Genomic DNA, 24,639 nt, shown 5'->3' on the forward strand with positions numbered 1-24,639 from the left:
GTCCAATAGCAGAGCACCGGTGTAATGTCAGAAGGGCGGAAATGTTAGGTGGCCATATTTGTTTTGGGCAGAATTGTGTTTCGTGCTACAAGAGGCGCTTTTCATATTTTGCTCCCATTGGTGTGTGAGGGCAGTTGTTATTCAATGAAACGATTTATATTTCAATGCAACTCGGGGAATAACACAACATCAATAACAAATAATGTGCTCAATTAACCACTTCCCAACTGAGGGGTTTTACCCCCTGACCACCAGAGCAATTTTCACCTTTCAGCGCTCCTTCCATTCATTCGTCTATAATTTTATCATTACTTATCGCAATGAAATGAACTATATCTTGTTTTTTTCCGCCACCAATTAGGCTTTCTTTAGGTGGGACATTATGCCAAGAATAATTTTATTCTAAATGTGTTTTAATGGGAAAATAGGAAAAAATGTGGGAAAAAATTTATTATTTTTCAGTTTTCGGCCTTTATAGTTTTTAAATAATGCATGCTACTGTAATTAAAACCCATTAAATGTATATGCCTATTTATCCCGGTTATAAAACCGTTTAAATTATGTCCCTATCACAATGTTTGCCGCCAATATTTTAGTTGGAAATAAAGGTGCATTTTTTTCAGTTTTGCGTCCATCCCTAATTACAAGCCCATAGTTTATAAAGTAACAGTGTTATACCCTCTTGACATAAATATTTAAAAAGTTCAGTCCCTAAGGTAACTATTTATGTATTTTTTTTAAATTGTAAATTTTTTTTTTTTAATTACAAAAAAAAAAAATTGGGGAGTGTGGGAGGTAAGGAGTTAATTTTTTGTGTAAAACAAGTTTGTGTGTAAAAAATGGTTAGGGTGTAGTTTTACTATTTGGCCACAAGATGGCAACATTACAAATTTGTTTCAGGCGACCTGAAAGCGTCCTTCCGGACGCTTGCAGGAAGTAGAAAGAGGCTGGGACTTAGTTTTCACAATGATCGCGCTGCTCAGCCGAGCGGCAGCAGATCATTGCGGGGCTGAGATCAACGAACGGGAATGGATTTTCCCGTTCGTTGATCTCTGGGCGAGCGGGCGGCGGCGTGTTTACTAGCTGCGGGCGGCGTGTTTACAAGCGGGAGCGCGGACAGCGGCGGGAGTGCGCAGAGTACGGATTTCTCCGTCCCTGGGGGTGAAAGGATGGAAAAAGGGGCGGAGAAATCCGTACGCGCGGGGGTAAAGTGGTTAATATAACCCATACTAGCTAAAGCATAACTTAACTTTTTGAGATGAGAAAGAGGGACACAGCTACTCTCCTGCCACACCCCTTATCACGCCCCCATCCCACCCCTAGTCACGCATACCATAAAGATTTTTATAAGAAAAATATGTTGTTTTATAATTCAAACCACACTGGTCCTTTCTATCCTGGTTCATTTTCCTTCATCATACCATATTTTAAGGATGGGAATAAAATTTTGAGTCAAACACTTTCTTTAGTAGAGAAATATATGTTTACATAGAAAGAGGGACAAATGACATGAGGAGGACAGAGGGGCAGGGCTCCCAAAGAGGGACAGTTGGGAGCTATGGCTAAAGGAGAACACCCCAAATTGTCATTGGTTTGGGAACTAGCAGGAGACAATAATATAGATAGGGACCATTTAAAATATAACCGAGGTAAACCTTGGGTTGAAAAGAGATACCTTAGAAGAGGGGATCCTCTGGGTCATATTATTATTTAGTATTTCTATAGGGCTGACATCTTCCGCAGAGTCGTACAGATTGTATTGTCTCGTCACTTAAAGGGGAACTGAAAGTTTAAAATAAAAAACAGTGTGTTTCGCTTATCTGGGGCTTCTGCCAGCCCCTTGCAGCCTTGCTGTCCGCGCCGGTCCTCTACGAGCCTCCGTTCTCCTGACACCAGCTACTTTCGGTTCAGTTGAAGCAGCAACTGTGTCTACGTGCCCCGAGCCATGCATAGCTTTCTTTGCATTACCGCCCACTATAGCGACGCGCGCTATTAGCGCAGGACGCTATTGCAATCCGGAATGCGAAGAAAGCTATGCGTGGCTCGGGGCGCGCAGGTGCATTTGCCGTTAGCATACAAGTCGAGGGTATGACCAAACCGAAAGTATGTTACCAATATTTTTACTACAACTAAAGTTAAAAAGAGTCTGAAGCGAGAATAAATTTGCTTCAGACCTCATAGATAGCAGGGGCATGTGTGCCCCTGCTAAAACGCCGCTATCCCGCGGCTTAACGGGGGTCCCTGATCCCCCAAATCTCCTCCGTGCAGCGGGGGAGCGCTTCCACATTGGGGCAGGGCTAACCGCCGCAGCCCTGCCTCCCGCGCGTCTATCAGACACGTACCTCCGCCTCTCCCCTGCCCCTCTCAGTCTTCCTTCACTGAGAGGGGCGGTAGAGAGGCGGCGATGCGCGTCTGATAGACGCGCTGAGAGGCAGGGCTGCAGCCGTTAACCCTGCCTCCAGGAAGAGCAAAATTTACGACCAAGTTGGTCGTTGATTTTGCAGGGGAGGGGTTTGGGGTGAAGGGACCCCCGTATAGCCGCGGGATAGCGGCGGTTTAGCAGGGGCTAACTATGAGCTCTGAAGCGAGATTTATTCTGGCTTCAGAGTCTCTTTAACCCTACTCTCACACAGAGACATTTTCTCTCCGATGCCTAACCCTAAACCTCCCCCTTCCTGATGCCTTACCTTAAAACCTCCCCTTCCTGACACCTAACCCTAAAACCCCAATTCCTGAAGCCTAACCCTACAACCCCCCTTCCTGACACCCAACCTTCAAACTCCCCTTCCTGATGCCTAATCCTAAACCCCCCTGCCTGACACCTAACCCTAACCCCCCTCCACTGTCACCTAACTCTAAACTCTGCCTGCCTGATGCCTAACCCTAAAACCCCCCCTTCCTGATACCTAACCCTAAGACCCCCCCTTCCTGACGCCTACCCTGAAAACCCCACTTCCTGACGCCTAACCCTAAGCATCCAACGGCTTCCAATGTTCTTCAGTAAGTTCAGTAGTCCCGGGTATACAGAACTCAACCAACCAGCACAAATCGCCGGCAGTACTCACAGTGGTGAAGGACAACTTCTTAGGCTGTTTGTGAGCTCTGCTGGGCTAAAGGACTGGGTTCCACGGCTCCCCCCAAGGTTAATATACTTTCAGTGACTTTATTTTAACATGGAATACAGAGTTCACGATATGTATATAGAGTGCGGTATAGTGCTCTTATAGCTAGGCCATTTTTATAGAGTCTCAAGCAACCAGAAATCACACTTCTCCAGCATCAGCCAATCCAATCGGTCCCAAATAACCAAGACTCTACTGTATGACTTTTTTTTTTCCTGAGGTTCTCCTTGGATTCCCATGAAATATTGACACATCTAAGTTATAGTTTCTAGAGCTACTTACACACAATCAGTGCTGAAACTGCATCTAACTGACCACAAGACCTGTATAATTCATATGCATCAGTTATTGAGGCTAGGTGCACACATAGCAGAAACGATAGCGTTGCGTAAAACGCTGCGTTTTTGCCGCTAATGGAAGTCTATGGGTTGCAGGAAAAACGCATATAAAAAACGCTTATGCGCTTTGTATACGTGCATTTTTGAAAACGCGGGTTTTGTTGCAGAATATTCACAGACGCAACAAAAGCGCACATAATGAAAGTCATTAGGAATGCAATGGTATGCGTTTTTCATGCGTTTTCCATGCATTTTTCCCAAAAATATATTTATATTTTTTTTATATATTTCCGCTTCATGTTGTTTTCCTAGCGATTTACATAAATGTAAATATGGAAAATGTAAATGCATTAAAAAGCACGCAAAATGCTTGAAAAACGCTTCTGCTGTAAAAAAGATGCAGTAAAAACGCAGCAAAAACGCACACAACATTAACATAAAACTTGACATAAAATGCAGCATTTCACGTTATGTGTGCACCCAGCCTGAAGGCATTCATTGGTAACTAGGGATGAGGGGAGCACAGTTTAGTTAATGTGGCCATACACTGGTCGATTTGCCATCAGATCGACCAACAGATAGATCCCTCTCTGATCGAATCTGATCAGAGAGGGATCGTATGGCTGCCTTTACTGCAAACAGATTGTGAATCGATTTCAGCATGAAATCGATTCACCATCTGTGAAGTTGCCAAAGCCCTCCCCTATCGTCTCCGCTGCCCCGGTCTCCGCTGCCTTCTTCTCCGCGTTTGGCTCCAGCTTCACTGAACTTCCTGCCGGGCGCTCTACTGTTTAAACTTCCCGCCGTGACAGGAAGTGAAGCCAGCCGGAACCCAGCGGAGAAGAAGACAGCGGAGACCAGGGGACTCAGCCAGCGGAGCAGGTAATGTATTGCCGCTAGCGTTGGTCATTTGAACGCCGCTATCAATGCACTCCCGACCCACCGGCGATCGAGCAAAATTTTCCGGACGGACGGCTAGACGGGAATCGTTGGGAACGATTGATTTCGGACGGAAATCGATCGTTCTGTCAGCGTTTGCTCAACGATTTCACAGCAGATTCGATCACAGTGATCGAATCTGCTGTATATCGGCGGGAAAATCGTTAGGTGTATGGGCCCCTTTAGGTACATAACGTTACCTACTTGTGTCCAAAGGGTTAATATACCTGCATAACATCCTCTTGCAGCTTTACTCCACCCTTCTGACACTTTGTTTCGCAGCCGCAACTTCTGCTGTGAAACAGGAAGTGTCGGAAGGATGGAGTGCAAGTTGGAGACCTTGGCAAGAGGAAGTCATCTAGGGAATAGTGATGAGCAGAAATTTAGCACAAAATTAGGCGAAATTTATGCAAAATTACAAATGATTACACAAAATCAGTTGAATTTACACATCCTTATTACGAAAAATTGTACGTGAATTACTATCATCACTACTAGGCAACCCTCTCTGTGGAGCCCTCCTTCTCAGACACCAGCAGGTCCACTTTCGCGTCTCACAGACCTTTTAGTACTTTTTTAATTGTGGAGTGCTGAAATGTTATTTTAAACAGAAGATGATAAATAATCTCCCCGTAGAAAATGCAGGGAGAAAAGGTGATTCGAATAAGGGCCTGTGTGTGTTTATTTTAGGCCCTATTTACAGTGGTCAGTTGCGTTGCAGCTTAATTCTGTAGGTCAACTCACTGCCCATACATTTCTATGGGCCAGTTCACAGTACTGTGTTGTAACTAATCACGTTATTCTGACTCGCTGCCTGCAGGCTTTGTATTAAAGTCTATGGCATGTCTCCATCGCAGTTCACAGTCATTATAATGCATGAGTTATACAACTGACCACTGTGAACCTAACCTCAGGCTTTCTTTTATGCCCATTGGAACTGCTTAGTAAACAAAGTGCTCAAATGTCACCTAGCCGTGTAAGGCCACTAGAAGCGATTTCTAAGCGCAAGTGATTTGAAAAAGCTCTTGCTAATGCAAGCTATGGGGGATTTTTATGAAATCACATCACTCAAGTGGGATCACACCCATAGCATTACATTAGCAAGAGTTTTCAAATCGCAAAGCGCTCAGAAAATCGCTCCTAGTGGGTCTCTGGCCGTAAATGAGGTTTCTACTGAAGGAATTATTAGGAGCCTTTGTGGGTGTGGCTACTGCTGCTGCTTGGATTGTGTTATCCTGCTCTTAAAGGGTACCCGAACTGACATGTGACATGATGAGATAAACATGTGTATGTACAGTGCCTAGCACACAGATAACTATGCGGTTTTCCTTTTTTTCTTTCTCTGTCTGAAAGAGTTAAATATCAGGTATGTAAGTAGCTGACTCAGTCCTGACTCAGACAGGAAGTGACTACAGTGTGACCCTCACTGATAAGATTTTCCCCTTTTTATCTCTTTCTTGCTCTCAGAAGCCATTTTCTGCTAGGAAAGTGTTTTATTGTTGGAATTTCTTATCAGTGAGGGTCACACTGTACTCACTTCCTGTCTGAGTCAGGACTGAGTCAGCCACTTCCATACCTGATATTTAACTCTTTCAGGCAGAGAAAGAAAAAAAGGAACACAGCATAGTCATTTGTGTGCTAGGCACTGTACATACACATGTCTGTCTCATTATGTCACACGTCACTTCGGGTATCCTTCAATATTGCAATGGGACAGGCACAGGCTGAACTTTCTGAAAAGACATCAATAGTCTGTGGTGCAGGAAGTGGTCTGTTTCTGGACTCCTGACAAGGAAACTTTAACGTAAACCCGAGGTGAAAATAAACTGATATAAACATTTGTATTTATCCTCCTACTCCTAAAAATTGTTTTATTTTATATTTCAATATTTACAAAGTAGATTGAATGTTTTGTTGTCTCTGCTCAGTGGCAGCCTATTGAGGCCCAGTGCACACCAAAACCGCTAGCAGATCTGCAAAACGCTAGAGGTTTTTGAAGCAGATTTCTGAGCGATTCTAGGCATGTGTAGAGACGTTTTCTAAACATGCTTAGCGTTTTTTTGGAGTGTTTTTGTGTAGCAGATTACAAATATTGTTACAGTAACGCTGTTACTGAACAGCGTCTGTAACAAAAACGCCTGGAAAACCGCTCTGATCTAGCGTTTTTCAGAGCAGTGAGGCCCAATTCACACTAGAGCGTTTTGCAGCACTTTCGGCAAAACGCTCAAACGCTAGCACTTTTTAAAAGCGCTAGCGTAATGAAACCCTATGGGCCCATTCTTACTTGGGCGATTTGCGCTAATCTCCCCAATTCACCCAAAAATGGGCGAAAACGCAAACGCGTTGCCTGTACCATTTTCAGGCCATTTCCCGGCGATTGAGTTTCAGTGCTATAGAAGCGCTAAATGCGATTGCGGCAAAATCGCCGCAGTGTTCAGTGATTTTTCCGTGTGAAATTGCGGAAAAATCACTCCTGCAAAAATTGCCGGCGTTTTGAAAATGCTAGTGTGAATGGGGCCTTTGAGCTTTTCCTATACTTTACATTGAGGAATAAACTCTTCTGCAAACCGCAAAAGTGCTGCAGGAGCCACGTTTGCAGTTTGCTAAAAACCTCAATCCGCTGGTGCGCACCATCCCATTGAAATACATTAACCAAGTGTTTTCACAGGCGGAAGCGGTTTGCGGAACGCTTCAAAAAGCGCTCTGTGTGTACCAGGCCTCAGTGTCCCTAAATAAAAATACATGAACTATTGACCTTTTTCTATCTCCCCCTGCTCTCAGAAGTTGTATTCTGCCATGAAAACCTTTATGGCTGTTATTTGCTTATCAATGATGTTGACTATATTCCAGACAAGGTACCGACAAGACAGAAGCTGCCACTTGCATGCCTGAAAATTAACTCTTTCAGGCAGCAAAATAAAACAAGTAAAACAGCCTGGTCATTAATATGTTTTGCACTGTACATACACATGTTTACCTCATCATGTCACGTCATCTCGGGTACACGGTAAAGTGACTTGACTCGGTGAGCTTGTGCCGTCTAGGACTATGAAATATCTATGCCTGGACAAAGACAGTTTCATAAAATAATGACACAAAAACTAAAATTAGTCTTCTTAAAAAGTTCCTTTTATTGTGTAAAGTTTCAGAACTAACCAGACAACTAATTCTGCCCCTCCTGTTCAGTGAAGGCTTATAAGGCAAGGATGTGTACAAAGTGCGCTTCTCAGAGTCGGAGGAGGATTATGGTACAGCAGAAAACATGACTTGAGCGCCTACATTTTATAACTAACAGTAGAAAACCAGAAATTGTCCCACAAGAAAGGCAGTAGTTCATATTTCTCCTGAGAAGAACTATACATATACACGAAAAATATATATATGGCTGTCGTTCCTTATTTTTATCATTACAATTTACAGTCAAGAATGTTTAAAAAAATATATATTTACAACTTATCACTTTAAAGTACCATTGCCATTAAATACTGACATACAACAGGCTCAATTTGTCAGCAAAATACATTCTTAGAACCCAAGTTCAGTTTCTCATATGCATTTAATACAACACTGCTTTATATGAAGAATGCATTCCAAAAAGTTTTTCCAAAATTGTAGCACTTTTTTTGCAAACTAAAAAACAAACAAAGAAACAAAACAAAAAAGAAAATACCAGTTTCACTAATTCATGGCTCCTAATATGTTTCACAGCCATTTCCAGCTGTTTGCTCGTTCCCCGCTTCCTCTGAAACCCCCCATTACATGTCCCAGGTTAATTGGATCGGGTGTGAGCGGACAGCTGTCAGTTGCTGAGGATCTATGAACTAAATTTTGCAAAAATGACATTCCCCCCCATTATTTTAAATTTTATGCACAATTAATTTAAAATAATGTTCTAATCCATCTATAAAAACTGCCTAATTTGGGGTTTTAGTTTTCAGGATTTCCTATATACACTATTTAGGGGCATTACAAAATATTCACCCAGGAGGACCATGAAAAAGAATATTTCTGGATATTAAAGTGCACCCATTATGGGAGAGTTAAACTGTAGCTTCCATGAATAATAAAAGGGACTATTGAGAGGAGTCCGGGATGCATCAAATAAAAAATATAGAGCTAACCACCAAGATGTTTTTTTTCCACACCTCCTGCTGTTGTAACAAGGATAAACCATTTTTCCCTGTCGGAACCCACATATTCTATTGTCTTTAGTATGAGGTGCACAGCCGGCTACTGAAGAAGTTAGGGAGGGCAATCTTTTGCAGCGCACAACTTTTGAAGGGAACAGTCAGTTGATACTTGTTTGTCAGTTTTCTTTGTGGTTTTTTCTGCACAACAAATGGCCCTTATTCAATTCACCATTTCTCCTAGGTGAGATTTTCACAACTTATCAATAAAATGCCTCAGCAAGCAAGAAAATACTCAGAATAATATTGATGCTACTTTTTCGTCCAACTTTTTGGTAAAGTAAAAAGACATTTAAAACAGAAGATTAAAAATTATCTCCTAGGAGAAAACTTAGGAGAAAAGTAAAGAGAAAGGAGAAAACACACCACTGGGTTTGTATGGTTTTTTTTTCTACAGCAGCTAATAGAGAAAATTTGCACCATACTGCACTGCATTTAAAGGGGAACTGAAGTAAGAGGTATACGGAGGCTGCCATATTTATTTCCTTTTAATCAATACCAGTTGCCTGGCAGCCCTGCTGGTCTATTTCTCTGCAGTAGTATCTGAATAACACCAGAAACAAGCATGCAGCTAGTCTTGTCAGATCTGACTTTAAAGTCTGAACCACTGAAACACCTGATCTGCTGCATGCTTGTTCAGGGGCTATAGCAGCTAATAGTATTAGAGGCAGAGGATCAGCAGGGCTGCCAGGCAACTGGTATTGCTTAAAAGGAAATAAACATGGCAGCCTCCATATACCTCTCTCTTCAGTTCCCCTTTAAAGAGACTCTGAAGCCTTAATAAAAATGGCTTTTTTCCTTATATATAGCAGGAACATGTGTGCCCCTGCTAAAACTCCGCTATCCCGCGGCTGAACGAGGGTCCTTACCCCTCCAAATCCCCCCTGTGCTGCCCGGGGAGCGCTTCTGTGTGAAGCCGGGCTATGAGCTGCAGCCCTGCCTCACACGCGTCTATCAGCGGCGGATCTCCGCCTCTCCCCCGCCCCTCTCAGTCTGCCTGCGCTGAGAGGGGCGGGGGAGAGGCGGAGATCAGCCGCTGATAGACGCGTGTGAGGCAGGGCTGCAGCTCATAGCCCGGCTTCACACAGAAGCGCTCCCCGGGCAGCACAGGGGGGATTTGGAGGGGTAAGGACCCTCGTTCAGCTGCGGGATAGCAGCGTTTGCACACATGCCCCTGCTATATATAATGAAAAAAGCCATTTTTATTATGGCTTCAGACTCTCTTAAAGGGAAGGTTCAGGGAGGGTGGGTAAAAAATAAAAATCAATTTCCACTTACCTGGGGCTTCCTCCAGCCCGTGGCAGGCAGGAGGTGCCCTCGCCGCCGCTCCGCAGGCTCCCGGTGGTCTCCGGTGGCCGACCCGACCTGGCCAGGCCGGCTGCCAGGTCGGGCTCTTCTGCGCTCCAAGGTCCGGAACTTCTGCGTCCCACGCCGGCGCGCTGACGTCATCGGACGTCCTCCGGGCTCTACTGCGCAGGCGCAGTAGTTCTGCGCCTGCACAGCACAGCCCGGCGGATGTCCGATGACGTCAGCGCACCGGCGTGGGACGCAGAAGTTCCGGGCCTTGGAGCGCAGAAGAGCCCGACCTGGCAGCCGGCCTGGCCAGGTCGGGTCGGCCACCGGGAGCCTGCGGAGCGGCGGCGAGGGCACCTCCTGCCTGCCACGGGCTGGAGGAAGCCCCAGGTAAGTGGAAATTAATTCTTATTTTTTACCCACCCTCCCTGAACCTTCCCTTTAAGTTCTTTGCATGCAAAAACTGCACTTATGGGGAAACTAGCCTTAACTAACCTTAATAATTAACATTATTATACAATATCAAAGCGCATAAGCCACGACTTCCAGATTGAAAAATGAAAAGTTCCTATATGAGTGCACTCCAACCAGATTGGGGAGACCCTTCTAAGCTCTTTCTAATATGTTTAGTGCACATCAGTGAGTAAAGTCTCTTTAACATCAGTTCATACACAAAACATTACTTCTCTTATCTTCTATTTACTAATAACATAAAGTGACACTGGGATCCTCCACCACCAACACCCTTTTGTGAGCAGACTCACCGGATGTGTATGACCACTATTATGGCCCAGTCACACTTGAGCGTTTTGCCGGCGATTTCGGCAAAACACTCAAACGCTAGCGCTTTTCAAAGCGCTAGGGTAATAAAAGTCTATGGGCCCGTTCTCATTTGGGCGATTTGCGCCAATCCCCGCAAAACGCTAAACGCAGGACCGCAGCGCAGGGTGCTGCTATTCGTAAATGCGTGTGCAATGCGGGTAAAATCATATTGCTATGTGATTTCATATCACAGCACAACACACGAATGCAAACAATGTGCTATTCCCGAGCGACTCATGGGCTACAATGGCCATTGCAAAAGTGCGAGTTTTGCCGAGTGCAGCAAAACATGCGCGATTCTAATGTGTTCTGCCTGCCTTAAGGTGTACCTGTCATGAGGCAGGAGAAAAATGTATACATACCTGGGGCTTCCTCCAGCCCCCTCTGGCCTGATGGCTCCCTCAACGCTCTCAGCTGCCTCTCTGTTCATCCGTAATCGGCCCTGATAAGTCGTCCAGTCGGGGCCAGTTGGCGCAGTCTGGCCCCACGCTCCCCCGTCCAGGAGCATTCTGCGCAGAACACTCCCAATGACGGGAGCTCGATGGAGGTGCGCATGGCCAGGCAGTTGGCCCCAGACCAGCGGACTAACCGGGGCCGATTGCGGACGAGGCAGCGGAGGATGTCAAGGGAGCGATCAGGCTGTGGGGGGCTGGAGGAAGCCCCAGGTATGTATAAAATGTTTCTCCTGCCCAATCACAGGTACACTTTAAAGTTTTATAAGTCACAGTTGTAATTTATCTCCCACGACAAATGCAATGTAACGTATAGTTCGCCATTAAGCTGTATATTTTCAGCTGAACTCAGTGGCTATCATGGTGCAGCACTCTACCGCTATGGATGTGAAGCTGTCACTGATAGGCACTGTATAGGAATACATCTGAATCCCCAGTTCTGTCATTTTACCTCTCGGGGAGGATTGTTATGCTGAGTACACATGGTGCAATCTCCTGTCACATTGACGGTTCGAACAGATTATTTCTGACTCGTCCAATCTCCACCCAATCCATAACGGGATCGATTTTGTGAAGTAATGATCTGAAAATCTTTCCCACTATTGATCAGTTTGGACACGTACACACAATGTGACTTCCCATCAGATTGCCTGCCGATCTGACAGGAAATTGCATTGTGTACTCCGCATTAGTGGTTTTTATTTGCTTGCTTTTCCTCCCATCACTGCACATTGGCAGAGAAAGAATCTTATACCTCAGCTTATAAATAGTAAGACACTCATAAAACTGTCTCATACATGAAAATAGCTATAAAGGACAACTGAAGAGAGAGTTATATGGAGGCTGCCATATTTATTTCCTTCTAAGCAATACCAGTTGCCTGGCTGTCCTGCTGATCCTCTGCCTCTAATACTTTTAGCCATAGCCCCTGAACAGGCATGCAGCAGATCAGGTGTTCCTGACTGAAGTCTGACTGGATTTGCCGAATGCTTGTTTCTGGTTTGTGATCCCGACACTACTGCAGCCAAAGAGGTTAGCAGGACAGCCAGGCAACTGGTATTAAATATGGTAGCCACCTTATCCCTCTCGCTTTAAAGGGAAATTGTACTTTTGTTGTGAAAATCTCAGTGCATATACAGTATTAAGGCACATTATTTCTGATGGATTACTTTGTCTGTGCTTATAAAACACAGCCAGTGTACAATGTTTCTAACGGAATCGGTCAGAAGGGAGTGTCAGCATTTGTTGCCAAGCGATGCATTAGTGCAGGTGGCTGCTGCCCTGTGAAAATGTGGTGGGCGTTTGTGGTCGGTCTGTACTCCAAACAGAGTACTGTTGCCGAAGATGCAAAGAAGAAGAAAAAAAAAAAAAGCAGACGGTGCTTACTATCAGTTTTTTCTTTTTTAAATCTTAGCAGGCTGCTGAGTGAAATGGAGGGATACATTTTTAATAACATTAAATTGCATAGAGACATGTGCAGCAACCAGCTATAATCATTGATAAAAGTGGAATAATTGTAATAATTGCACATTTATAACAATATGATCTCCAGCTCTTACACCGTTATCATACTGAGTTTTTATGTGTGGGGCACAGCCTTTCTCCTGTTTATTTACATCTTCCTGACCCGGGGGGTGAGCAGGGGGGAGGAGGTCCTGCAAAGCATCAGCCTGGCGGCTATACAGGTCCTCTTCACTTCCTGTTCAGTTTACAAGTACTGTGCAGCCAGCCAATCACCACGCAGCTTCAGTTCCATGTCATGTGATGGACAGAAGCCACATGGTGACTTGCTGGCTGTATGGCATATGCAAACTACAACTGTACACACACACTACAACAAACTAGCTTTACCCGGTACTAAAAAATAAGCCCTGAGATACATAAGGGGTGGAAATTCAGAAAAGACCTAATTAGTGGCCCTGCAGAAATGCACTGGGGTCTGAACACCTAAGGGAACCTCAACAGAGTAATATTATTTAAAATAAACACATGATGTACCTGAAAATGAATATTACATACTTACCTTGGCATCAGTTCCTCTCAGAAGCTCACCATTTGCTAACAATGATTCCTTCCAGTTCTGAAATATATCAGTTGCTGTCTCAGTTATAACTGAAAGGACAACTGATGGGCAAGGTAATGTCCATGTTTCCCGATGGCTCAAGTGGGCGATATTACATTGTAACAGTGTGCTGACCCAGAAGCTGTTATGGAGTAATCGCCATTTTCAAAATGGAGAATGGAGAATTTCATAGCTAACAGTGAACCAACAGGAAGCGAGAGAGGAGAAAGAGATTGATGAGTAGTCTATGCAGGAGGTAAGTATGACATGTGTTTTTTCTTTCTTTAATTTTTCAGTTCAGGTTTGCTTTAAAGGAAGCTAATAATCCCCAGTCCAGCTGGGGATGCCTAATGCATCAATCTCCACCCCCATACAAGGAGTGCAAAGTGCTATACATAAATAACATAACCACCACAATATCCAACATGTTTCACCTGCCATTGTAGGCTTCATCAGGGTTGTACATATAAAGCACCATAAGCAATCACTTAGTCACAGCAACATTTGTCCACAGCAGAGCTCTGTATTGGGGTAGCCGCAAATTATTATATTGCAGGGTTATACTGCATTATGTTATTTATGTATAGTACGTAATTGTAGCTTGTCTGCATTTCCACCCCATATCTCATGGTTTATGTGTTTATAAGTGAGTAGAACTAGTCTGTTGTGGTATTTATTTTTATTTTGGATTTATATGGCACCATTATCTTCTGTGTTGTTGATATCTGTGTAATGTTTAATGTCTGCCCAGTTTTACTTGATAGAAACACACGTGATAACCGTTGGCTAAAACAGCCAACAGCGACCGCTTAAGCTGACAGTCGTTCATTGTGCACAGTGGGCGCCAATCAATCCTGCTTGGGCATCGAGATTCCTTAATCCTTAGAAATGGATCCATAACGACCCCTGATGCCCAAGCAGGATCGATCACTTTCAAACATCTCCCCCTGATGGAAACCGCTAAGTTGACCACTGATCGTCATCCCTCCACCCCCTTTTTAGCAACAGATTACACAGCCTCTGAGGAAGTGCCACTCGGCGCAAAACGGCCATCAGGCTCTCCTGGCACTACGGTATGGTCACCATTTCATATCCTGTTGGTTTGTTATGCACATGTTGCTATAACTTAAATCAATAAAACATTTACAATTTTGCAGCAGTGCCAGGTGACTGTCATCCATATAGCAAAAGATTATACAGCTAGTTTCAAGGCTAGGGATGTGTCTGTACAACATCATTTCCCTGAATCGTCGCTTGAGGGATCGTTTCCAGATGGGTGACAATTATCATATGTGTGTGCTTAGCTTTCTAACAGTTACAGTATATTTCAATGATGCTAATTTAGGTATTTTATAATGAATAAACAATCTAAGCCAAGGCACTAGAAGAGCCATCTGTTCCTGTTCCAGTCAACCCAGGGGCGTAAGTAAAGGGGAGCAGTACCTGCGATCGCAGGGAGCCCAGAGCTGTGGGGGACCCCAACTACTAACCTTCTCTTCCTCTAACACGGGACTATACTGACCATCACTTCATATGGGAGCCGCCATCTTCCCCAGGGAGACACCGCACAGTGCTGCATTGTCATGTTCCCGGTAACACGTGCATGCAGCTGTTTTTGTGGCTACACTTGTTGTTTTGGAAAGTCTTACCCCTCTAGATCGGCCAAACATCAGGTTGTCCTACAAATCTGGGGACAGTCACTAGTTTTTCATATATTTATACACAACTGGTTTCCGCTGGATGTAAACAATTAAAACTACTTAATGAAAAATACATTCTCTATGCAAGGAACCATTTAAACAGTCCATACCATAAAACACCAAAACCGCATTCCATAGTCACCAGAGGAGGAAACCAGGTTAGTGGAAATAAGGCATCAGAACAGAGATGTCAACAGTGTTCCATCACGAAGCAGCCACAGCCTTCTCAATATAACGTTCCACCCGTATGAGGTGGAAGAAGTCCCTGCAGCTGAGCGGGCGTGGTCTGCTAGGATGGTCCAAGACGAGGTCTGTCTACAAGTCCGCACCGTCCTGCAGGAGGTCGGCATCCTCGTCGTCTAGAAACAGATCAGAGCGCATGACCTCGGTCTCCTCCAGGACGTCCTCCAGGTCCTGAGCCACGTCATCGTCAAAGTCCTCCTCCATTGTTTTCAGCAGGCTGAAGTGGTCAAACGCTACTATTCTGTCAGTGGGCAAAGTAGTCCTTTCCAAGGTCCTGGTGATAGAGTCGGCCATCTGGGCGGCCACGGCGGCTTTCTGGGCCTTCTGCTTCTGCTGCTCCTCCTGCTGCCTGTGAGTCTTCATGTGCGCATTGCGGCTCTTGATCTTATAGAAGACTCTGGAAAGGGAGGGCAGAGATGTGGTTATACAGCATTTAAGGTGGCCACACATCTAGCGATGATGGGCCGATTCAACCTAGAGACATCTCTCTCTGATCCAATCTGATTAGAGAGAGATCTGTCAGCTGCCCATACACACCAGGCCAACTTTCTTGCTGAAAACTATCCGGAATCGACTTTGCCTCGCCGACCCGACACTGTCCTCCTAATGTCAGATGTGCCTAATGCACTAAACATTACCTGTCTGTGTCCGCCGCTGACTCCAAGCTCTGTCCATACACGCGCCCCATGTGGTAACCAAAGTAACGCGGGGCGCCTGTATAGACAGAGCTCAGTGTCAGCAGTGGACACGGACAGGTAAAGTAAAAGGCAACATCGGACACAATTAACATTAGGGGGGGAACAACGCCGGGGTTTTGCCGCTCGCCCAGATATTGCTCACCGTTACCGCCGCGCACCTGAACGACCACAACGGCCCAACATCTTGCAGCATGTCCGTTCGACATGCTCTGCATGAAAATTGGTCATCAATCAGGCATGAAGATTTGTCACACCTTTTGTCTTTGGGTGCATACACACATCCAATTTTGATTGGCCAATCACTGGCCAATGTTACCACCTCCATGTAGTGCGAGGGCCAGCAGATTTTGAATACTATGAACAGATAGTGTAGGTAAAGCTTGAGCCAACAATGGAAGCAACAGGTTGCTTTCAGGGTCATTTATTGCGCTCCTCGTCCCCTTCGGAGGTGAAAAACGCAGATCGCCGCTAAAAGCCGACAAATGCGTTTCTGCACGCTTGCGTCATTACTTACCCACGAGGCGCTGCTGCTCCGGCCTCTCCACACTATGGGATCCGCCATCTTCTCCGCGGATAAATTACAAAGTGCCACAAATCTAGTAGAGGGCAGTGGAGCAGCCCGCTGTAGGTAAATAATGGAACGTCCCCCAACCCCCACACCCTCAATGGCACACTATTACAGACATCCCTTATAGGGAGGTTCATTTTTTTAAAAAAAGGTGCTCAGTTCGCTTTAAGTTTTTAGATGCACTTGAGCGCATTACTATTCCTTGACGCAAGGGCCATGCAAGACTATGGGACTTGTACGCAACACGCCATGCGACGCGCTGGAAGTATTCCATTCACCGCAATGCTGACGCAAGGACTGTTGCGCGTGCTTACTTCACGGATTATGCAGTAATGCAAGTCAATGGGCGTCGCAGGCAGCGTGCACAACGTGAGCGCGGTGCGACGCAGCGCGCATGTGCGGAATAACAGGAATCTCAGTAACGTACTTTCCCAGCAGGAAATACGTCACCAGCTGGGGGCGGCGCTATGCATATGACCCTGTCGCTGCACCATATGAAGGCTGACCTAAAGGTCATTTCTTTGAATAACGTTGGCTCTCTAGCCTCCCCTCCCGGGTTCAGACTTACTCAGCACGTCAGAGCCCAGTCTCACAACCCCAGTGCTGCAGACATGCTATTGGCTCAGAAGGAAGAGATTTAGGATACACGCTGATCGAGCTGTGGAACTCTTGCTTACTTGCCGCAGACTTTGCAGGGGAACACGGATGTGGCGTCAGTCTCTCCGCTGGTGGTGCTGTGTGCTGGGGAGCTCTTTACAGAGCAGTATCCAGGCTGTGCCGGCTGGGCTGCGGGCTTCTGTCTGCTGGCTGCCGGTGGATACACCTTGGGGGGAAGCGTCGCACCTCCGTGAATACGGGCGTGGCCGTTCAGGGCCTGCCGGGAGCAGAAGATCTGCAAATCACACAAACATTCACAGGTAAAACCCCCTCTGCAGGGCTGACTGAGGCTGGAGAACAGTGAGGAAGGTGCATAACGTAAACCATCCAGAAACACACAGATCGGTCCTGGTAAAGGGTTTCTGCTGTTAGGTGTCAAAAGTTTACAACCCTCACTTGGATCATACAACACTTAAAAGTAATCCTGTAACAAAAAAACAGCCCCTATGGGATACTTACTGACTGGATCAGTGTTTTCCCCAGACTCTTTTAGCCGGGTGCTCCACCCGGCTAGTTTTGGTGAGCACCCGGCTGTCATCGGCTCACCTCCTCCTGTGCTGTAAGCAGAGTTGCTCACAGAAGCACCAGCCCTGCATTCTCTCATCTCGCCCCACCCGGCTAATTTTTCATGCCACCCGGCTGGAAAAAAATTCTGGGGAGAACACTGTGGATCCTAATGAGGCTATCCCAACCCCTGTAGCCTCGGGTATACAAGCACTGTGCAAGCGCCTGCAATATTTACCTTCGGGGATCCAGCGCAGGCGCAGTAGCAGCTTTTCGATGGGCTCCGGTGGAAATAGCCAACCCAGATCGAGTCCGTCCGTTCTACTGCGCAGGCGCAAGTAACCGTTACAGCCCGGGCAGAGAGCTGATTCTGCACCTACACTGAATCGCGGTAGGTAAATATTTACCTCGCCAACGTTCGGGGGCTGCCAGTGCTGGAGGAGGGGTGAAGCCTCATTAGGATCCAGAGGATTCCCCCTCCCGAGGTAAGCATCCCCCGGAGGGTTTTTTTCATTACAGATTTTCTTTAAAGAGACACTGAAGCGAAAAAAAAATGATATAATGAATTGGTTGTGTAGTAGGGGTAATTACTAGAAGATTAGCAGCAAGGATAATATTCTCATATTTTTATTTTCAGTTATATAGTGTGTTTTCTAACATTGCATCATTCTCTAATATGTGCAGATTACACAACACTCAGCATTCAAAATGATTCTTTCAGAGCAGTCTGTGAACTAATGACCTCTCCTCTGGCAGAGGAAAAGTAAACAGTTCAATTACAGTTGAGATAATAAAAGTCAGATAACAGACCTCTCCACGAATTTGAAAGTCGTAGAGCCTAATGGCTTTTTTGTATAGAGATAACAACTGGAGTTTCTTAAATCTTCCTGTACTGGAAACAATTAGACTGATCTTAATGTTTTATTTCTTAGCTGTACTACACATACAAATCATAATATCATCATTTTTTTTCGCTTCAGTGTCTCTTTAAATGAGGAAGTAGTGGAGAACTGGAATGCAACGTGGAGGGCAGCGCAGAGGCGTCATCAAGGGTGAGTTAACCCCCCCCCCCCCCTTGCTGCGGTGCGCATGTGCGAAGATTCAGGTTCTGATTGGAAGATCTCAAAATTAGAATATTTCAAACACACCAATACTCCTGCCCACAACTAGGACCAGTCGGACCCGGATGCATGCGCTGTACAGTCTCCTTCCTCCATGTATCATGGTACCACACGGCTGTGCACAGCTGTGGCCAAGAGCATCCTGGGCATGTGCAGTTCAGTTTCAATACAGAACAATTGCTACTGCTACTCTACTGCTGCTCCCCTGCCCATAGAAATTTACCATCAAATTATAATTCCGATCGATTTTTGCCACAAATCGACTGAAATTCTGATCGATGCATCTTGTTGCTTCACAGATAACCAGCAGATCATTCCCTAACACTGCTACTGCCTATAGAGCGCGCCCTAGTGGCTGCAGCTCAAGTGATTTAGTCTGCCAGGAGAAAAGCACAATATAAATGTTATTTATCAAAGCTATGGACAAACTCTAGATTTTTGGTGCCTAAAATGGTCATTTTGTGATACTTATGGGTCTTGTAAGTACATGTGTCCCTTGATTGTCACCCAGAACAATCCTCATCCTGTCTGGGAGGTTCAGAGAGCTGTCACCAGAGCTGGGACACGGTCCTCCAGCACCCAAGGCTGAAACCCCAAAGTGCGCCCCTCCATCCCTCAAACCCCAGCCGTCACACACTGATTACTATTAGACTAAGAGGTACCCCAGGGCCCCCAACACCTTAATCTCTAGTTATCTGGCCTTGCAGTCACTGCCATGTACAGTATCCCCTTTTCTTAGTTCTCTCTGCTTCAAACACAATAGGTAATTGATAGCTGAGAGACTTGTGCGCCCCTCCTACACTGTGTCCTGAGGCTATATCTCACGAGGAAGCCACAGCTATACTCACAGCTCCGCAGTTCCCCATCTCGCACACAAAGGCCCCGGTGGGAGGGCCGAGGGTTTCGGTGGCTGCACTGTCCACTTCTGCAGGATGGAAGATGTCAGGTGACTTCAGCACTTGTTCACACATCTCTTCTTCCTTCCTGTCCACAAGGTATTCCTCATCCTCCACATCTTCCAAACTCGTCTAGGAATAAGCAGTTCCGTAATATGTACAGTACAACATTCAGAAACAACAAGACAAGAGGACAAAAACAAAAACACAGCACAAGAAAGCAGACACTTGAAACCCCCCACCACCACCACGGCAAACTGCGCAGCCCTGGCCACGTGTATCCTTCTTCGCGTTCCCGTCCACAATAGTATCCTGCAGGACGAGGACGCAAAGAAGGACACGTGTGGCCAGGGCTGGGCAGGCGCAGTTGCCATCGACTTACAAGTCGGCGGTAACGAAACTGCCACGCGGCCAAAGAACGGAGAATCGTGGTGGACCGGCGCGGGACAGACGGCTGCAGGGGGCTTGGGGAAGCCCCAGGTAAGTGAAACACTTTGATTTTAGCGAATATTCAGTTCCACTTTAAGCTTCCAGCAAGCAATAGGATACTCAGAATAACTTTGACAGTACTTTTCACCTACTTTTTGGTACTTTTTCAATTGCAGAGCGCTGAAAAGTTATTTTAAACAGAAGATGGAAAATTATCTCCTAGGAGAAAAGGTGAATTGGATCGGGCCCTGTAACTCTTGGGGCAGCCCCAGAATAGTGCCAAAGCAGTACCACAAAGCGGGACTTGTGCACGAAAGTAAAGTTGGCAGTTGCAGGGAGCGCACAGCAATTTTACTGTTAAAGAGAAACTGTGACCAAGAATTGAACTTCATCCCAATCAGTAGCCGATACCCCCTTTTACATGAGAAATCTTTACCTTTTTTCAAACGGATCACCAGGGGGCGCTGTATGGCTAATATTGTGGTGAAACCCCTCCCACAGTTTCCTGTCTGTGAACCTCGTTACATTGTGGGAAATAGCTGTTTACAGCTGGGTCCAACTGCCAAAAAAGCAAGCAGCATCTCCTTCTACTGACATCACCTGCCAGCAGTAAAAATGTCACCATGTAATAAATGTCAGAATGTAAATCAGGGAGAGGAAAGCTTTTACAATGGGCAAACACTGACTAAATCATTTATACATAATTATTGTAAAAATGAAGCACTTTTTTTAAATTACATTATTTTCACTGGAGTTCCTCTTCAACCATTTCAGGACCACAGGCTTTGCCCCCCTTAAAGACCAGGCCATTTTTCACAAAAAGGGCCACTGCAGCTTTATGGCCTCGCCGCAGGGCCGCACAACTCAGCACACAAGTTATTTTCTCCCCAACAACAGAGTTCTCTGTTGGTGGGGTCTGATCGCTCCGCCGATGCTTGGTTTTTTTCCTTTTTTTATATTTCTTTTGTAATCCCCCCTTCCTACCTCCCACAGCCAGCCAATCAGCGTGATCTGCTGTCATAGGCTCTGACAGCCGATCACTTTTGTGCCACCCAGGGGACAGCCGTGTCACACGGCTGTCCCCTGTACAGTGCTGCCATAGATCGCAGCGCTGTATCCTGTGAAAAGACGGCGGTTTCGCCATCTAACAATCTCCTAGCAGTGATCGCCGCTGGGAAACTGATGGCGGAACGAAGCTCCGTCATCCATGTCGACGCGCGCGATCTCCTGCAAATCCCCGCCCCAGGACTTGTCGCCAATTGGCGTTAGGCGGTCCTGGGGCTGCCGTCTTGGTCACACCTATTGGCGTTAGGCGGTCCCCAGAAGGTTAAGTATGCTGAGTATGTTGCGCACATTTCACAATTAGCGTAACCTGGATTGCCTAGGTAACATGAGCCTAGCATGGCACCTTTACTGGACTTCCGTGCCTATGTCCCAGGGTCTCTAAGGTGCTTTTAATGTCCTTCAAAATAACAAATTTATGATGGTATATACTAAGTGAAGTCCCATTGATTCGGTACCTGCAGTACTTGGCTGAGGTCGAGTTTAGACAATGGGCTCGATTCACAAAGCGGTGCTAACCCAGTTAGATACTTTAGCCATAACCATTGCACCACACTGGTGAAAAGCCAGTTTAGGCGTGATAAGTTTAGGCGTGATAAGTTTAGGCATGATAAATTTAGGCATGCTAAGTTTAGATAAGCTTAGATCGCGCGCAAAGTCCCGCACGCAAAGCAGCGCCATTAAACTCTATGCGAAGTGCACCAGACTTTGCTAGCGCAAAACTTTTGATCAGCTGTGCTAACCCAGTTGGTGCTATAGTTATCACGCCTAAACTTATCACGCCTAAACTTATCATGCCTAAAAGTTTAGGCGTGATAAAGGGCTTTTCACCAGCGTGCTAACTGTTAGCACCGCTTTGTGAATCAGGCCCATTGATTGGTAAAGTTTCACTCTGCTAAATTTACAAATACTTTTCGGTACTACCGTATATTGTACGCGCTGACATACTGGACACCAGGTACCACGCTGGCCACACAACCTGCAGAACTTACTGTATCATCTTCATGGACTTCCACCAGCCGCGCCCTCTGACGACGCCCCATGCGAAGGATTTTTTTCCACGTATAGTAATACTCCACACACTGGGCTATAGTCTTCGTCTTTATCTGCAATAAGACGTTAGCTGACTTAAAGAGAAAGGTCACATCTGTATAGAAATATAACAAGTAACTGTAATAGCTTTGCTCATGCTTGTTTTGGCCTTGCGATGAACGTTATATATATAAAGTTACAGAGATTACTTAACACTATCTGCTCATAATACTATAAGCAGAGTATGTAGGTCAACTTCCATACTACACGGAGGTGGTAAAATTGGTCAATGACTGGCCAATCCTAATTTTTTTTTCTATATGGGTAACTATGTAAGCATAACAGAGTAGGGACACCAATAGCCAAATATAGTGTAGTATTTACTGGTAGTTGAAATGAAGTACGATAGAGTAATAGCTATACTCACAAGGCAGGATTACCTCAAAGACAACCACTCTATAGGCAGGTGGGGCGATTAGACCTGACTCTACTCAGGAATAAGAAGTCGCTCTCCGTAGATGTGGGAAAAAAGGGGGTAACACCCCTCCACCAGGGGTGGACTTGATATAGCGTAGAATGGATACAGAGGCGCCAATAGGATAAAAGTATCTACAAAGATTAAAGTGTACCAGAGCTGACTTAAACTAAATGTTTTATACATACCTGGGGCTTCTTCCAACCCCATCCGCTCTGATCCCTCCCTCGCTGCCATCCTCAGTCTTCTCCTGCTCCGGTACTGGGTCCCATAACATCCTCCAGTTGTGGCTAGTCTGCACAAGAGAAGTACGCCCTCTACGCATCTCTCCGACGGCTACTAGAAAGATACATAAACAGCTTACTTCATTTGTGTCAGACTGGCCGCAACTGGAGGAAGTTACGGGACTGTAATGCTATGTTTTTGGCGTTGCTAAGGCCTCACACTCGACTCACACCTGCCTATAGGCCGGGTAAATACATAGCTTACAACTTCACACTGTATTAGGATATTTATTCAATTATTTACATTATTTACAGGTATAGCAGTGAATCATCGATAAGTAATAGAGTAAAGAATCAATACATTACCGGATATTGCATCATCACTCCATATCGGGGGACCAGCGATCGTCAGGAGGCAGCGCATACACAACATCACACAACTCGTCAGTAGTGGAGAGTCCCATCAGAGCAAGGGAAATCTCTCTGCCTTATACTCATAGCTCCACCCATTTTCCCTATTGCATTCTGGGGATGCTCAGGCATGAGCTTCACTACGATTGGATGACTTATAGTCAATATTCTCATGAACAGGACTAGTTTTGGTTAAGTCCCGTGTGAACGTGCAATTCCTGAAACAGTTAATTCAGGGTTACGCGCTTATTGCAACACAATGTTATATAACCATATCACGTGCCACGCATGCTCAGTACTTGCTGTGATAGGGTGTAGTTGGCCTTCAGCCTATCCACAACGTGGAACTATGATTCATCCCTCATGATCACTGCGTGATCGCAGCGCAAACAGCATGTTCTCATAACCTAAAATAGCCTTTATTCTGTCAATGGTTTTCTATGGAGAATGGTCTCATCACTACTAAAAAATACAAAATATATCCTATCTGCCTACAGACTAGCTTGCTAATGTGTTTCTCACCTAACAGCCAGTCATTCACACAGGCTCTTCAGACTTGTATCACAGGGACCCGGTAGCGGAGGAGTAGAAGATTGAGGATGGCGTCATGGAAGCGATCCGAGCGGATGGGGCTGGAGGAAGCCCCAGGTATGTATAAAACATTTCGTTTAAGTCAGCTCTGGTTTCCTTTAAAACATGAGGAGGCAGTGGTGGACTTACCTCCTCCAAGCAGACACAAAAATTGCCAATTTGTTTGTCAAATACAACAAGTTTATTTACATACTCCGGGGGACAATGCAATGTGTTTCACAGACTTGATCCCACTTCATCAGGCAATAACAACGGAGTGATAGCATATGTGGTCAGTAGAAGAGCCTGACGATTCTGCAATCGGCCCAGGTAAGTCATCTAGTCGGCGCATGCGCAGTGTGGCTGCATGCTCTCCCGGCTACAGGAGCGTGATGGGGGTGCGCTGCCATGCTGTGCATGCGCAGTTGACCCAGGACCGGGGAACTTTCCGGGGTCAATTGATGAAGAACCAGGCGGTGGCAGAGGACGGCAAGAGAGCGATCTGCCTGGAGGGGGCAGGAGGAAGCCCCAGGGTCGTATAATTCCTCCCCCCCTCCCCAGGTTTACTTTAATGTAACAGGTTGATTACTGTATAAAGAAGTGTAAAAGTAGATTTATGCATTCTGCAAGGCCAGAAAGTTTTTTGGTTGGTTGCTTGAGACTTTTGGGTAACTGAATTCTGAATAATGGAGGTTTTACTGTATACTTGTTTTTTGCATCTGGGCATGGGTCACTATTATTCTGGGGTAAGAGAAAAGTTATTAGGGCCTTATTATTTTTGGCAAATATGCCCCATTTACCTAATGCAAGGCAAGGGAAGCAGATGAGATGATC

At 45.6% G+C, this 24,639-nt stretch overlaps 1 protein-coding gene across 5 annotated transcripts in view; it reads right to left on the reverse strand.

Annotated features, from left to right (window-relative positions):
* Positions 1–10,326: 10,326 nt before the first annotated feature.
* TRERF1 (transcriptional regulating factor 1) overlaps positions 10,327–24,639 on the reverse strand; it is a 211,510-nt gene continuing 197,197 nt past the window's right edge. For all 5 annotated transcript variants that reach the window (XM_068232983.1, XM_068232984.1, XM_068232980.1 and 2 more), the window contains 4 exons: positions 22,086–22,199; positions 19,555–19,734; positions 17,102–17,316; positions 10,327–15,555 (listed from right to left, as the gene is read on the reverse strand). In XM_068232983.1, the coding sequence (XP_068089084.1) occupies positions 15,231–15,555; positions 17,102–17,316; positions 19,555–19,734; positions 22,086–22,199 (834 nt within the window). In that variant the 3' untranslated portion in view covers positions 10,327–15,230. The remainder of the gene's footprint in view (positions 15,556–17,101; positions 17,317–19,554; positions 19,735–22,085; positions 22,200–24,639) is intronic.

This window comes from Hyperolius riggenbachi, chromosome 4 (genome assembly GCF_040937935.1).
Source record: "Hyperolius riggenbachi isolate aHypRig1 chromosome 4, aHypRig1.pri, whole genome shotgun sequence".
In the NCBI taxonomy this organism is placed as follows: Eukaryota; Metazoa; Chordata; class Amphibia; order Anura; family Hyperoliidae; genus Hyperolius; species Hyperolius riggenbachi.